This window comes from Lissotriton vulgaris, chromosome 4_1, assembly GCF_964263255.1.
Source record: "Lissotriton vulgaris chromosome 4_1, aLisVul1.2, whole genome shotgun sequence".
Taxonomy (NCBI): domain Eukaryota; kingdom Metazoa; phylum Chordata; class Amphibia; order Caudata; family Salamandridae; genus Lissotriton; species Lissotriton vulgaris.
Window position 1 is genome coordinate 1,358,484,329 of NC_141691.1, and position 15,981 is coordinate 1,358,500,309.

The following is a 15,981-nucleotide window of genomic DNA, read 5'->3' on the forward strand; positions in this document are numbered from 1 at the left end:
GTCATCAGTAATAGACGGCACGTGTCACTCTTGTTGACAACCACGGTGATAGCCTTGAAATTGGGTATCATTAAAAATGTAATAATCACACAATAGTATAAGTGAATAGGACAGGTGTGTCGTTCCCGGCTCAATTCTTGCCTGGGATGAGCGTTACAGTAGCCCTTGAAAGGTGATATGGAACATCAAGACATATGATTACTTTAGGACATCTTCGAAGCTATTAGCACCCAGTGCCTTGAGGAAAGCTGAGTTTGCAACACATCATTAAAAGCTAATGACCAACTTGCTCTGGAATGTGCAAGGTTGGGTTTAGATATTACTCACTGACGCTACTTAAAGTCACTGCGTTGCTAGTAGCAGTTCCAACCTCACTATTCCTAAACCAGAGCTCACTTCACAAGTACGTCTTGTTGCAGGATTAGAAATGTGCCTCATAGATTAGAGCTGCACTTGAAGGGTAGAGACTTGCAGCTGTGATAAACTAAGCACACAAATAGCAAGTGTTGAAAGAGAACTTTGTCCAGTCCTCTGTGTCTACAGAAAGGAATTTTGATCCTGGTTACTTTGTTATCGGGCGATCATTTGACTTACATTGTTTCCATATACGTATGCTGTTTTGGTTTGCACTGTGGTGGCGTTAATTAGCAAGGGCGTCATTTAGCACAAATTGGAAGCTACACTTCATAAATAAGTGTCTCTCCAGCACAAGTACACTCATAGGTTCCTATGTACAAGCCAGGCGCTCGCCCAGTTGTTGACCCTCCATCTTCTTTGAAGACTTTACTGGTTTCATCTTACTTTTGTTAACAGCTTGACATTTAGGGCATTATTTCGAGTTTGGCAAATGCCACCTGTAATACGGTTGTTGGGATATCCATCATGTTTCGACAGAATAGCTCATCTGTTTAATGCCGCCTTGTAAATAAAGTCCTCTTTCACGCTACACTTAGAGTGAAAGAGGTGGGCAATGGATGTTGTGGTGGCCATTCCGCTGCAACATCCATTGATTTTGACGCTGCCCCCTGTTTACAAGGGTGGCGTAAATAGGAGGCAGCACCAAAATTAAGACCAGGACAAACCTGGTTTTAATATGGGGAAACAAGGAGAAATGCATTATGTCTCCTCGTCTTTGCTGTTTCTATGTGTGCTGCAGAACAGCACACATAGAAACATAAAAACGCCATGAATGATTGTTTATGTACAGGAAGGGACACCTTCCGTTTAAAAAATGGCAATTTGCAACTTCTATGGGTGCTGCACAATGCTCACACATAGGAGTTACAAATTGCTTTTCTGGATTGTTTATGTGCAGGAAGGGACACCTTCCTGCAAATAAACAATCATTCCCTCAACGCAGGCCCCCTTGCACTATGGCACAAGAGTGCCTGTGTTGGTGCTAGGCAACTGATTTTAACACCAGCGCAGGGAGAAACGCAGGGGTGAGCTTATTATTGTAAATATGGCACATCCCTGCTTTTCTAAAGTGACGGAGCATGTCATTAGCAATTTTGGAGATAACCTGTGCTCTGCCACTTGCTTGTAAATATGCCCCTGGTGCCTTCCTTTCTGGATGAACTGTTGATTCAGAAGATTCAAGTGGGTCTTTTTAGTCAAGTAAAGCGACCTCAGCATCTACTGATAACATAATATTGGATTGATAAGTACTAAAATGTAAGCGCAATACAAATGGTCCGTTAAGTGTTTGATCTTGGTTACAGCAACTTCACAAATAACTTCTGTTGAGGATAATACATTTACTTGAATCCATTTGAGCAATTTTTGATACCAGAGTCAGCAGAAGCTCCATGCCTTTGAACCATAACTTCACATTAGATATAGATTTTGGCCTTGATTATGAATGATTATAATAATAATAATAATCCACATTTGTAAAGCGCACAATCACCAGTAAGGGTCTCTAGGCGCTGTCGGGAAGATTAAGCAAGCTATTGCTCAAAGTCACATTGTGCTGGGGTAATCTGCCGCCGGGGATCAAATCGTGATCCCAGATTCCAGAGTCAGTTGCCCTAGCCGCGGCTCCACACCTCTTCCGAACAGACAACCAAACCCCTTTCAAGTATTAACACGAAACTGTCAAATGCCAAGGCTTAGATTTAGTCGGTACAACCAGGGTAGGTGGTTCAGTGGACTAATAAATGCACTTCATGGATATATGTTTGTGCCCATTGTCAAGGGGCGTATTCTGGCAGGTACACTCAGCCTTTCACGTTTCTAAGGGTGATAAAATGATTCCTATTATTAGGTTGTATAACAATGACATCCATTAGGCCAGTAGTTCCAAGAGACCTCATCTGCGGTAACTGTGCGCTCTGAAAAAAAAGTTATGTCATTGTTAACGATTAAAAAGATTATAAAAATGTCAATTTGTACACTTGGAAAAAGACATTTAAATCATCAATTCATAGGCCTCATAAACGTATACTGTTCCACTTCTCCACTATCCCCATAATACACATGCACACGCTTCCTTACACTGTTTCTGCAAATTTGCTTTAAGCCTGTCATCAGAAGCAACAGTCTTGGAGTCCTTTCTAATTTAGGCAAATTCATCTCCAGAGAGCCAAATTGTAGTTATAGTTATGAGTGTGCAAAACTACGGTATAATAAAAACACAAAATCAAACTTCTTTTGCATGACACAACATATGGACATTAAATGGTGTAGAGATTTGGTCACATCCAACTTGGAACAGTAAAATGTGATCTAAAGGACCATCCAGTCTTTTGACAAAATTCTAAAACCTTTCCTGAAATACATAGCGTACATCCATAAACACTAACACTGAATCATATGCCAGACCAGTGACCCTGCAATAAGATCAGACAATGCATCAATACAATCAATGGCCTAATACTGGCTGCCCAAAATAATCCCTCTACATTTTGTGTGCATTGTCTAGGCACTTTTCCTGATACAATCTAGCCACAGTTAAGAAAGGATATAATTTCATACCTGAATTTGCACTTATAGAAATTCCAAGCCAGTGTGTCTATAAAAGTAAATCTGAAGTCTAATATGGAATCAGATAAAATGGTTGTAGCTTTGGGTTTGTATTGACCTTATACATTTGGAATGAGTTTTGATGTCCTAAAATTTGTTGACTGGAAGGAATTTCCAAGCTACATCTATCTATATATAAATAAAAATGTAACTGTTTGTTTGTTCAAAATCTCAAATCTCTGAAAGTTCTGATTGCTTTGAAATTTTGACACAACGTTGCATTCAAATATGCAAGTGTTTTTTATATACATAACGTTGGATTCGAATACGCGCGTGTCGAATACGCGCGTGTTTTTAATCGAAAGCACAAACAGACACATAAAAATGTCAATGTGCGTTTGATAAAAATCATGAATCTACGAAAGTTCTTCACCAATTGATTTGAAATTTTGACACAACGTTGAATTTGAATAAGCGCATCTTTATATATAAACAACGTTGGATTCAAATATGCGCGTGCCAAATACGCGCATGTTTTCAATCTAAAGGACGAACAGACCATATCGATTGGGTTGCTGCGCAACAACTACAATAAACGCATGGAGACAGTCTACATATATTAGTATGGACAATTGATGTCAGGATGGCAGACCGGGAAGTGGGTGGAGAAGGGGGGGGGGGAGTTGGTTCACCTGGCAACATTAAGAAAGCATGCATAGAGATAATAGTCTACATATATTAGGATGGACAGTTGGTGTCAGGATGGCAGACCGGGAAGTGGGTGGTGGGAGGGGGGAGGAGTAGGTTCACTTTGCAACATTAGCGTGTGTTTATATATACACAACCTTGGTTTCGAATACGTGAGTGTCCAATACGCGCATGTTTTTAATCGAAAGGCCGAACAGACCCTATCGATTTGGTTGCTGCGCAACAAATACAAGGGACGCATATAGACAATAGTCTACATATATTAGGATGGACAGTTGGTGTCAGGATGGCAGACTGGGAAGTGGATGGAGGGAGGGGGGAGGAGTACGTTCACTTTGCAACTCGAACAGACCCTATCGATTTGGTTGCTGCACAACAAATACAAGGGACGCATATAGACAATAGTCTACATATATTAGGATGGACAGTTGGTGTCAGGATGGTAGACCGGGAAGTGGGTGGAGGGAGGGAGGAGGAGTTTGTTTACTTTGCAACATTAAGAAAGGACGCATAAAGACAATAGTCTACATATATTAGGATGGACAGTTGGTGTCAGGATGGCAGACTGGGAAGTGGGTGGAGGGAGGGGGGAGGAGTACGTTCACGTTGCAACTCGAACAGACCCTATCAATTTGGTTGCTGCACAACAAATACAAGGGACGCATATAGACAATAGTCTACATATATTAGGATGGGCAGTTTGTGTCAGGATGGTAGACCGGGAAGTGGGTGGAGGGAGGGAGGAGGAGTTTGTTCACTTTGCAACATTAAGAAAGGACGCATAGAGACAATAGTCTACATATATTAGGATGGACAGTTGGTGTCAGGATGGCAGACCGGGAAGTGGGTGGAGAAGTTGGTACACTTTGCAACATTAGCGCATGTTTAAATACACACAACGTTAGATTCGAATACGCGCGTGTCAAATACACGCGTGTTTTCAATCAAAAAGAAGAACAGACCCTATCGATTTGGTTGCTGCGCAACAAATACAAGGGACACATATAGTTAATAGTCTACATATATTAAGATGGACAGTTGGTGTCGGGATGGTAGACCGGGAAGTGGGTGGAGGGAGGGGGGAGGAGTTGGTTCACTTTGCAACCCGAATGGACCCTATCAATTTGGTTGCTGCGCAACAAATACAAGGGACGCAAATAGACTATAGTCTACATATATTAGGATGGACAAAAACCTATTGTATACCCACAAGCATTGTGAAATTAAACATATTAGAAACATGCGCTTACTCTTTTCTTTCTTTTCCATTAACCAGACTGAGCCACAGCAACGCGTGGCCGGGTACAGCTAGTATATATATCACTCCAACTCTCTCCTTAACGGAAAGCAACGAGCCGCACTCCAACAGTAAAATTAAAAGATTTTATTCCAATTCTTTGGCAGTCCTGACGCGTTTCAGTCGTACTTCGACTTACTTCAGAGGTTCCGCCTCGGCATCTCATTGTTGCCACAACGTTGATTCCCTTTAAATAAAGCCCCCTAGTGGGCGTCCATTAATGGATGCTAACAATGCATCCTGGGATTTGTGGTACTAATTCGAATCCTCCAGTGGGTGATGCCGCATGTGGTTCAAGATTTTGTCAGGAATACAGGCCATTTTTTTATTTTACTGTTGCTCCGTAGCATACCTGCTTTTGAGGTTGCGAGGAAACCATACCAGAGCCAGTCTTTGGTAACGCCTGCCGTCCCTATTCGTTTTCACGAGCATCCAAAGGCGGTTCTATTTCGGGAAAAAGCGGCGCACTTTCTGGCGGTGCGATCCTCCGGGCAGAACCAAGCCCGTATATATCACTCCAACTCTCTCCTTTACGGAAAGCAACAAGCCGCACTCCAACAGTAAAATTAAAAGATTTTATTCCAATTCTTTGACAGTCCTGGCGCGTTTCAGTCGTACTTCGACTTTCTTCAGAGGTTCCGCCTCGGCATCTCATTGTTGCCACAACGTTGATTTCCTTTACATAAATATATGTTATGCCTGGGAAATTGATTTAAAAAAAACCTTAGATATTCACTGAAAAAAGCAAAGCTTACAGGGACGTTGTAGTTAGGTTGTAGTTAGGCTCAGATTTCACTCATGCAAAACTAGTGAAATTCAGCAGTTATAGTTACTTGAGCTAACTATAACTTACGCCCCTGTAATGCCCTGCTTATGACCACACATATTACATCACTCATGACATAGTCAGAAACATACTAAACACAGTTCTAAAACACAGTTCTACTAGAGAACAAGGGTCCTAGGGAAGAGTTTACCGACCAGCTACAGATTCAATGCTCAATCCAATACCTCTTTTAACATTTTCATTGACTGCCTTATACATAGGATTATCGGCATACACTGTCTATACTAGTGACCTAATGGTTTCCTGTTGTCTGTAGGGTATGCCATTCAACCCACGGAGGCACCTCTATGGTTTATGAGGTGTTGTGGCAGGCAAACCTGGAATTCCAGATGATGACACTGGCCACTAAGGGCAGTTGATGGAAATCCTAGAGCCATTTTCCTACTGTGTGTAAGGGTCTATATGTATAAGTACATTGTTTTTGGTAGAACACATTTGTTTGAGACTGTCTGTTCAGCGCTTGCATTTCCTCTTCCTTTGCAATTTCTTGGACCACCAGATTCTTTGTGTTTTGTAATAGTCAGTAACATCACTGATGACATCTCAAATGAATTTGTACATTGTTTTAATAATATTTCCTATCTATAAAGTCCCTGTAAACTTTGTTTTTTTAGTTAATTTCAAAGGTTTTCTTAATTTTATGTACTAACTGTAACCTGTAACATTTGTGCGTGTGTGTGTGATTGGATGTATGGGCCTGTGAGTGGGTGAATGAGTGGCTGTATGGGTCTATGAGTGGGTGTGTGAGTGGCTGTATGGATCTGAAAGGGGGTGTATAAGTGGTTGTATGGGTGTGTGAGTAGTGTTCTGGGTGTGTGAGTGACTGTGGGTCTGTGAGTGGGTTTTTAAGTGGCTGTATGGGTCTGTGAGTGGATGTATGATTAGCTGTATAAGTTGGTGATGGTATGTTAGTGCTGTATGAGCATGTGAGTCGTTTGGTGGGGATGTGAGTGGCTGTATGTGTCCGTGAGTTGCATACCACTAAAGTGGACTGGGCAGGGCCAAACGGGCAATTCCCTGAGATGATTTTGTACTTGTATATACTCGTTGTCATTTAAAGGGAGCACTATGGGCTCTGCTCTCACCAGGAGACGCCAAGAAAGAACCCACTTGTCACAGTCACTACAGATTGCGCTCTGATAGATCAACGATGCATTCACCTTCACCAAGAATTTCAAATCGATATTCAAAGTGGAGTTGCTCAGAAAATACACTTGCTTTGCCTTCGCCAAGCCCAGGAAGTTAAGATCATTTGTCTTTTACAGAAGTGGAGCTTCAATATAGTCACCTGCTATGTTTATATTTGTAAGTGTCTACTGTTGAGGTTTAAGTTCTATGAATGGAGCATCAGGGCCAAAATGACCAGACCAAAACTTAAAAGAGAAGGGCTTTCAGACCGCATTCCCTAGGGCCCAGCCTCTTTATGCTGGGTGCCCTGGAGCCCACCCAGGGCACCAAGAGAGTGCAACGTTGGAGACTGCGGGGGGAGCCTCAATGCCCCCGTGGTCCCTGCCTGCTTCCCCCCACCTCCAGCGGAAGCCCACATGTAGGGAGCACCAAAAAATGCTGCTCCCCATGTCGGGCAGGAAAACAATGAACATTCTGTTCCCAGCTGGTGAGAGCAGTTTTCCTACACCTGCCAGCTTGGAACAGACTTACTGTTTGCTCTCATGTGGAGGGAGCTATCAAAGCTGCTGCCAAACGAAAGCAAGCAAACTACTATCTCCCAAGGGTGGGCAGGAGCCAGCCTTGGGGGGTGGTGGTCTCCAGGGCCATTAGTGGATCCAGGAGGGCGTCAGCAACATCATCCTCCTTTCATTTTCAAGGGCCCGCCCCGGGAAGGTGATGGTTCCCGGGGTCAAGAACGGGTATTCAAATCCAACGTTGTGTATATAAAAACACTTGCGTATTCGAATGCAACTTTGTGTCAAAATTTCAAAGCAATCGGTGAAGAACTTTCGTAGATTTAAGATTTTTATCAAACGCACATTGACATTTTTATGTGTCTGTTTGTGCTTTCGATTAAAAACACACGGTTATTCGCCACGCGCGTATTCGAATCCAACGCTGTGTATATAAAAACACTTGCGTATTCGAATGCAACCTTGTGTCAAAATTTCAAAGCAATCCGTGAAGAACTTTCGGAGCTTTGAGATTTTGAACAAACGAACAGTTACATTTTTATTTATGTAGATAGATATATATGTATATATATGTATATATATATATATATTGTTTTTCTTTAAGTTCAGGACGGAACTGAGTCCTGTAATGTCTGCCAGCAGCATTTTTCTTATGTTGCATGCAGCCAGTCAGAGCACTCGCTCCTGCAGGAGTCTGACTCCTGCCAGAGTAAGATGTCCCAAGGGAAAAAATCTCCCCTCGAGATCAAAACACTCTGTTATTAAATTGGCGCTGCCGCAAGACTCTCGAGAGACTCTCACAGACACAACAGTCCAGATATTCGAATATTTTTAAACCTTGATATCTCAAAAACGTCTGAATGGATCACACACAGCACACTTTTGTGACCAAGATATAGCTTCCCGACAAATTTGGAGTAGTTCCTTTCAGCAGGTTTTTGCGGTAGCTCTGTCTATAAAAGTCTATGGAAAATGCATGGCGATTTTGCATTTTGGAACCTCTCTTTTTTCTCGCCCCACTTAACATAACAACCCAAAACGTTTGTGCACAAACTAGTAAAAAAAAGAGCACTTTTTTGGAAAGTTTTGTGAAGACTCGGCAAACGGCATTAAAGTTATTAGCCATACCTACCACTGGGTAGTGTGTGCATGGGTGCATGTGTGTGTTTTTATAAAATATGCAGATACGAAGAGTGTAATATACTATTTATTATCATTGTTGAGTGTGGGGAGGAGCCACGACTCACAAGAGGTGAAGCCTTAAGTGAGCCATGACTCACCTCTCCTGCAAAATATGGTTTGAATCATAACATTTTTTCATGGTTATTTGTTTTAATGAAAGATACTTAACTAAAACACAGGTGCAAGAGGTCAAATTGTACAGCAAGGAAAAATAACACTGACAAGATCTCATGAATACAAGGAAATGTATTTCCTTGTGTAAAGTAATTGTTATTTGCAATCTCTGAGGCAGGAAAAAAAGTGTTTTCCTCGTCTCCATTTTGCTGTTCTCTGGTAATAAATATGAATTTGACCATTGCACTGTAGTACTACATCCGTGAATTTCCAGTTATTAGTACAGTTATAAATAACGTGTTATTGGGACACATTTATTTTCACTGCCATGGCACAAACATTTATTTCTATCAATGTAATAAATATGCCTTTAGGCAAGAAATGTGCTTTAGCATGGAAGAGCAACTATTTTCCTTGCCTTTAGATGGTTGTATGTCAGAACATCAAACACCGAAATACTGTGAAATTAAAATATCCTAGCACAAATATTAAGAGCCAAAATATTATGGTGGTAACTCTAAATAGTTATGTATAGGTTTACTGTTCTTAACTTCACGTCCATTTACACCTATACCAGAGCCTTTATTTTCCAATATATAGTTGCCTTCACAGTATTGTAGTACTCAATATTTAGGCAACATTATTCTTGTACCTCAATATTTTGTCCACAATATTCTAGCTGTATACCCCTTTATTAGAACATTGGAATGTTGAGTGCTCCATTGAAGACAGTGGAGTACTCCGGGCTTCTACTGGCTGGTAGAGGCCCGGAGAGCAACATTCTAATGTTTTTTTCCGTTTCACAGCTTTAGTTGTGAAGAACGGCCTCTCAGAGCTGTTCCGAAAGGCCTTTGTTTTTACAAATTAGAACATTCTGCCCTCTAGGGGCAGAATGTTATAATAGCCTTAGAGTCCGTAGTGGGCTCAACGGGCCATTAGGCCGCTCAGCATAGGCAAGAGTGATATACAGCTCTGAGCAGCAGGAGACTCTTGCATTAGAAGATGACTAAGTTAATCAATCAATCAATCAATCAATTAATCTTTAACCGGTTTCTTGCACGAAAACCTTAAAAGCACACATTAAATACAAGTGAGGGGTTCCTCAATGAAAACATGCCATTTTAAAAAGTAACATAGGCTAAATGTGAAAAACAAGGTGCAAGTGACACCAAGGTCACACAGGCAAGACCAGGGAAAGAAAAATAACCTAGTTAAAAGCAACTAACTGACTAAGTCAATAGTAGGAATAGGCTAGGGGACGACCTTGTGTTTGCACTTAATGTATTGACTACTGTAATGACTCACTTTACTTGAAATGTTGATGCAATTTACGCCCCAGTGCGACTTTGTAATCTTACCCGAGGTTTTATGGTTGAGAATTTTTATTGATGTACTAGATTGATGATTTTTAGGCGGTCCCCAACATTTCTTGCTAACATAGCGGACCCTAAAAAAAAAAGAAAAAAAAGAGGTTGTTGTCAGGTTTTTGTTGGGGTGAGCCCCTTTCATTCTTTTTACAGTAACCACTTATATGGAATGTCATGTATTTATGCTAATAATGAATATATATGTTTTTATTCTACGGCTTATTGTGTTTTAAACCATGTTTGTAAATTTATGGTAAATTAGAACATTGGAATGTTGGGAGCTCCATTGCAGACAATGGAGTGCTCCCTGCTTCTACGGGCCGGTAAAGGCCCGCAGAGCAACATTCCAATGTTCTACAAAGGCTTCTCGAAGCTCGAGGGGATTTATATCCCCTCGAGCTTCGGGTACCCTTTGTTTAATTTGTTAGAACGTTCTGCCCTCTAGTGGCAGAATGTTCTAATAGCCTTATAGCCCTTCGTAGCAGGGCTATACCGGCAATTAAAGTCCCGCTGTCTCGTTAAAGGCCCGAGCGGGCCTTTAATAGCCGGTATAGCCCGCTACGGCGGGCTATAAGTAGGGTGACCAATCGTCCGTAAATTTCACGGACAGTCCGTAATTTCGGCCGTCTGTCCGTTGTCCGTGAAGGATTCTTTAACGGACACCATTTGTCCGTAATTTTAACCGGTCGCATAGCCCTACAGTCGGCACAACTTCCACCCACCTCCCTTCCAGACTCCGATACCGTACCAAAGCTCAGATACCCAACAGCGGGATAGCAACCCTCACACCTTCAGCCCTTGATAAGCTGTTAAGAGGTGCTTGAAGGTGACTGAGAGGAAGGGACTGCAGCCTCAGGAGCAGGGGCATCTATTCAGATGCAAACAGCCCTGAATGCGTCACGGCTCTGCAATTTGGAGGGGCCTCACACATTCCCTTTCTGCCCAGGGCCCCAAACATCCTAGAACCGGCCCTGATTACACCAGGCAGCAAGTGGTTCTCTTCACAGAGCTTAATTACTGTTACTAAATTGTGAAAAAAAAAACCTGCAGTCTGTAATGTAATAAAAAAAAGAAATGGCACAATCGCACCCACACTGATTAACAAAGTATAGAGGACAATCAGTTAACTCAGTTCTCTGGGAGTATCTCCTGTAAGTACTGTACATCACAGGGGGAATGGCAAAACTAGCATTTTGGAAATAATGCCTGTCTTCTCCTTGTCTTGTCCAGGAGGGGTCGAGGAGCCCTACCCCACCCTGGAAAAGACCAGGACGATACTAGAATACTCCATGCCCACCCCTGAGCCCACCCTGGTGGATCCTTTTCCCCCTCCTGTGATGGCTCCTGCCCCCTCCCCGGTGATGGCTCCTGTACCCCCCGTGTAGTGGCTCCTGTTGCCACCCCCCCTTCCCCCCCGCCTGTGATGGCCCCTGTCTCCGTCCTGTGGTGGATCCTGTCTCCGCCCTGGGTGGCTTCTGTCCCAGTCCCGGAATGGCTCCTGCAGCGAGGTTGAAGTTCTTGATTGGCCTGTTCTCAAAAAGGCTCAGATCAAAATTAATATGAAAAGGTGTGCGGGTGAGTAAGTGAATGGATGGGTGGATGGCTGGATGAATTAGTGAAAGGGTAAATGGATGAATGAAAGATGAAAGATTGAATAGATGGATAATGAGAGAGGATGGATGGATTGAAGAGTGAGTGGAAAGATGGAAGAGAGAAAAGGTAAATAGCTGTATGTATGGGTGGGAGGGTAGCTGGATGGGTAAAAGGGTGGATGGATGAGTGAATGGATGGATGGGTGGGTGAAAAGGTGGATGAGTGAGTGGGTGGGTGGATGGATGAGTGAAATGATGGATGGATTGATGAATTGATAAGTGCAAGGGTGAATGGATGGATGGATGAGTGAATGGATGGATGGATGAGTGAAAGGGTGGATGTAAGGATCGATGAGTGAGTGAAAGGGAGAGTAGATGGACACAAGGATGAATAGATGAGTGAAGGAGTGAAAGGATAAATGGATGAAAGAAAGGATGGATGAGTGATAGGGTCAATGGATGGATTCATGAGTGGATGAGTAGATGGGTGGGTGGATGGATGGAAGGAAGGCTTGCTAAGTGAAAGGGTCGATGGAGAGAGAAACGGAGGATGGATGGATGACTGAAAGGGTGGAAGGATGAGTGACTGGGTGGATGGATGAGTAAGTGAAAGGATGGCTGGATTGGTGAAAGGGTGGATGGGTGAAAGGGTGGATGGCTGGATGGATGGGTAGAAGAGTGGTGGGATAAGTGTACAGATGGATAGGGTGAAAGTATGGATGGATAATGGATGGGTGGATGAGTGAAAGAATGGATAAAGGGATGTATGAGTGAAATGATAGATGGAAGGATATATGATGTATAGGTTAACAATGGTTGAATATGTTCGGATATGGCTGGGCTTATATACTATTGCGTGACCTCTGCTGTGTCTGTAAAACTTATCCAATTGTCCTGAAGTTTTGTCCTGAATTTTGACCTCCTGTCCTCAATTTGTGTCCTGAATTTTGACCCTTTGTCCTGAATTTTTACACTCACCGTCCTGAATTTGCACCAATGCCAGTTGGTCACCCTAGCTATAAGGCTATAGTATGTTTGTTTGCACAGTGTATTATACCATCGTGTGGCTTTTTAAATTTGTGCTTTTATGGTCTATGATGGCTGTATAAAGAGCTTTTTGACTTGACGTGACTTGATTGACTAAGTCTTCTTTCTTTTTCTACTAGGTACAAAAACAATGTACTCATCAATCCTGACCTTCGGCCTGATAAGTATGTGATTGAAAGCCAGTATGGGATCCACTCACTGAAGATTCTGAAGTAAGCACTGGTTTCAAGTACGCTCCTGACACCAAGGGGCAGGTTCAAAGGCCATGCTATGTCTCTGTCGCCATCTGTATGTCACATGTCACTTGTGATGGCTTTAAAAGTAAACTTTTAATCCTCTGGGTAATCTTTGTTGTGCCAACCTTGGAACACAGTCTCCTTTTTGTCGGCCTTGTGGAAGACAATGTTTTGAAAGCAATGGATTTGGGCAGTAGCAGTTTATTTATAGAGCTGGTGAGAGATTGTTGCACTCACTCTGGAAGTCCCTATATATAGATGATGGCACTGTTGGGCAATGCAGGAGCAGAGGTTGACATTAGAGTTTTGCCCGCCGTGCAGGTTGGCCTCCATTTGATTGGTAAGAATCCTGTCACTCTAAACATAGAACAGACCTCCGCTACTGGTCTTGTTGATAACGACACCCGCCCGCTCAGCATTTATAAAATGCTTTCCGCAAGCTCTCCACTTAGCATCAATGGCTGACATCTGATGGCAGTCTCAGCTGATGATAACACCACAAGGGCCACCATGAGCAGTATTATCCAACGTGCCTTCTCACATCCCTGCCTACATTTAATTTATGGTTATGTTATGTTACGTAATGTTAGGTTACGTTATGGTATGATATATTATGTTATAGGAATATATATATATCCTTTTCAAACATTATCATGGCATCATGGTGCTTTGTTGATTTGGGCACCCATTTGTGCTAAAATGCAATAGTTCGCTTGTCGATGTGGTAGATTGGTGTTTGGTTATTTGAGCTTAGTACAGTGTTTTTTTCAATTAAAAAAAATGTTTTGTGAATTAGGGTGGCAAGTAAAGGGAGTTTGAGCTATGAAATATTATTGTGGTGTCTTATGTGCATGAATAAGTGTGGCAAGCAATTGATTCTTTTTTTGGTTAGATGGTTGTTGTATGCTAGGACAGAATTTAGTGCTTACTTTGTATGTATCACAGTCCTGTTGAGAACCTTGCTGTGCAATGTTGTGCATGTGAGGGTATGGAATGTCCCCCAATGGATGTTGATATTGTGGTCTGCAACTTGCCTGGTTCTGTCACACACCATAAGGGAAAGAGTAAATTCACCAGTGATAAGCGTAAGATACGTCACTGAGACTATATCAGATTCAGAACTTATTAGCTCCAAAACAGCATGATGGCGATCATGATGGGCTCGATAGCATAAGAGAGCAATCCAACATATCAACGAGGATCCAGGGTAATTTGTAGTTTAAGGTGGTATGGTTCCACAAGACTTATAAGATAGCAATCCATTAATCAATACACTGTTGTTGTAAATGTGAATGCTATTCACACTTCCTTCCGGGGTCTTTGCATGATTTCCTAAACATATACCATCAACAATAGGCAATTACTACAGTCCTCAGACCATCAGCCAAAGATGTGTGAAGCAAATTTAATTCATATTTACAACATTTAACATGAGTGCTGGGCCTGGCCCCCTTTGCAGGGTTATCCCCAAACCTTTTGCCTTCCTCCTCCTAATTTCCTGTTCCTCTTTCAGTTGGCTTTAGGACTCTGTGCACTTTACCACTGCTAACCATTGTTAAAGTGTATGTGCTCTCTCCTCTAAACATGGTATAATTGGTTTACACTTGTTCAGCATATTTGTTGTACTGGTAAGTCCCTTGTAAAGTGGCATCCCATATACCCAGGGCTTGTAAATTAGATGCTACTAGGGGGCCAGCAGTGCTGCTTGTGCCACCCACAGACGTAGCCTTTCAAATCTGTCTCAGGTCTGCCTCTGCAAGGCCTGTGTGCGCAGTTTACTGCCACTTTAACTTGCCATTTAAAACTCTTCCCCCGCCCCCCATCCCCACCCTCCCGCTTCAGCCAGCCCAGCTGAGAAGAGGACTCTGGTCCCCACCCCTTGTTTGTAGAAGCTCCTTCATCACTCACTTCAAAAAGCTGATAGCATCGCATATTAAAAGGGGCACAGGGAGATATGGTCTCAATCCATTCCTAAAGGTTTACACTTAGGTTTACCTTTGCAAGAATTCGTATCAGGAAGGTGACCAGCTATGCTCTCAGCCCTGGTCTGTCATGTGAGATGGCTGCCTTCCCATCATTGAGTAGCTTCCGAGGAGGCTTGGAATTCTACAAGGGATTACATATTTCACCAAATACCAAGAGTTTGATTCTCGCCATCAAAAGATGGTGGTGTAAATGACAACAGTTTAATGCGATTTTGAGCATCAAATAGAAAAAGAAAAACCAAGAGATGCATGAGAGCTTGGAGCGGGGGAATCACCAGTTGCCTACTCTCACCATTCAAGGGACCCCCAAGGACACTGAAGTCGGGAATGTGTTCAGTATTTAAGGGCCCAATCTGAAGCATAGGTTTGTTACAATCCCTTTATGGTACGGTTTTTCAGTCAGATGGAATCCCTAGCTGGCTCATCCTGTTACTTAAAGCAAGATGTCAGACCCGTGGCTGTTTTACCTGATTTTATTTATTTCAAGGGCCTCACTTATAAATTGTAGAAACACAGCCCACACTTATTTCAGAGAACTCAGAGTGTACCCTTGCTGAGGAGGAGACCATTGCCCCATATATTCCTGTATTCACCTACTTGGCACCAATAGATATATAATAAAGGGAAACAGCCTTTACAGTGTGTCTCGAACAGCGCTGTGCCTTTACAACAAGATCTGAATCACAAATGCATCTTTACAACACATTCCTTTACAGCGCAAGTCGTTACACTGCCTTGCCTTAGGGAAAGTGTTGGTGGACTGATGTTGGAATTTTAACTCCAACACTTTCCCTACAGTTGCACAGACTGGAGTTGGAATAGTAAATGAAATTATTCCAAAGTCCAGCACTTTCCTTAAGGCAAGTCATAATGACTTGCGTGGTAAAGGAATGCGTTGTAAAGATGCATTTGTGGTTTGGACCACATAGTAAAGGCTTGCATGGTAAATGCGTATGTGGTTCGAACATACAACCCATTGTAAGAGGGTCACATGGGAAG

General features: G+C 42.5%; 1 protein-coding gene across 5 annotated transcripts in view; it reads left to right on the top strand.

Moving 5' to 3' along the window:
• Positions 1–15,981, top strand: part of MYOM1 (myomesin 1) — a 736,755-nt gene that overhangs the window by 269,702 nt on the left and 451,072 nt on the right. For all 5 annotated transcript variants that reach the window (XM_086965593.1, XM_086965594.1, XM_086965595.1 and 2 more), the window contains one exon: positions 12,881–12,973. In XM_086965593.1, coding sequence (XP_086821719.1) covers positions 12,881–12,973 — 93 coding nt within the window. The remainder of the gene's footprint in view (positions 1–12,880; positions 12,974–15,981) is intronic.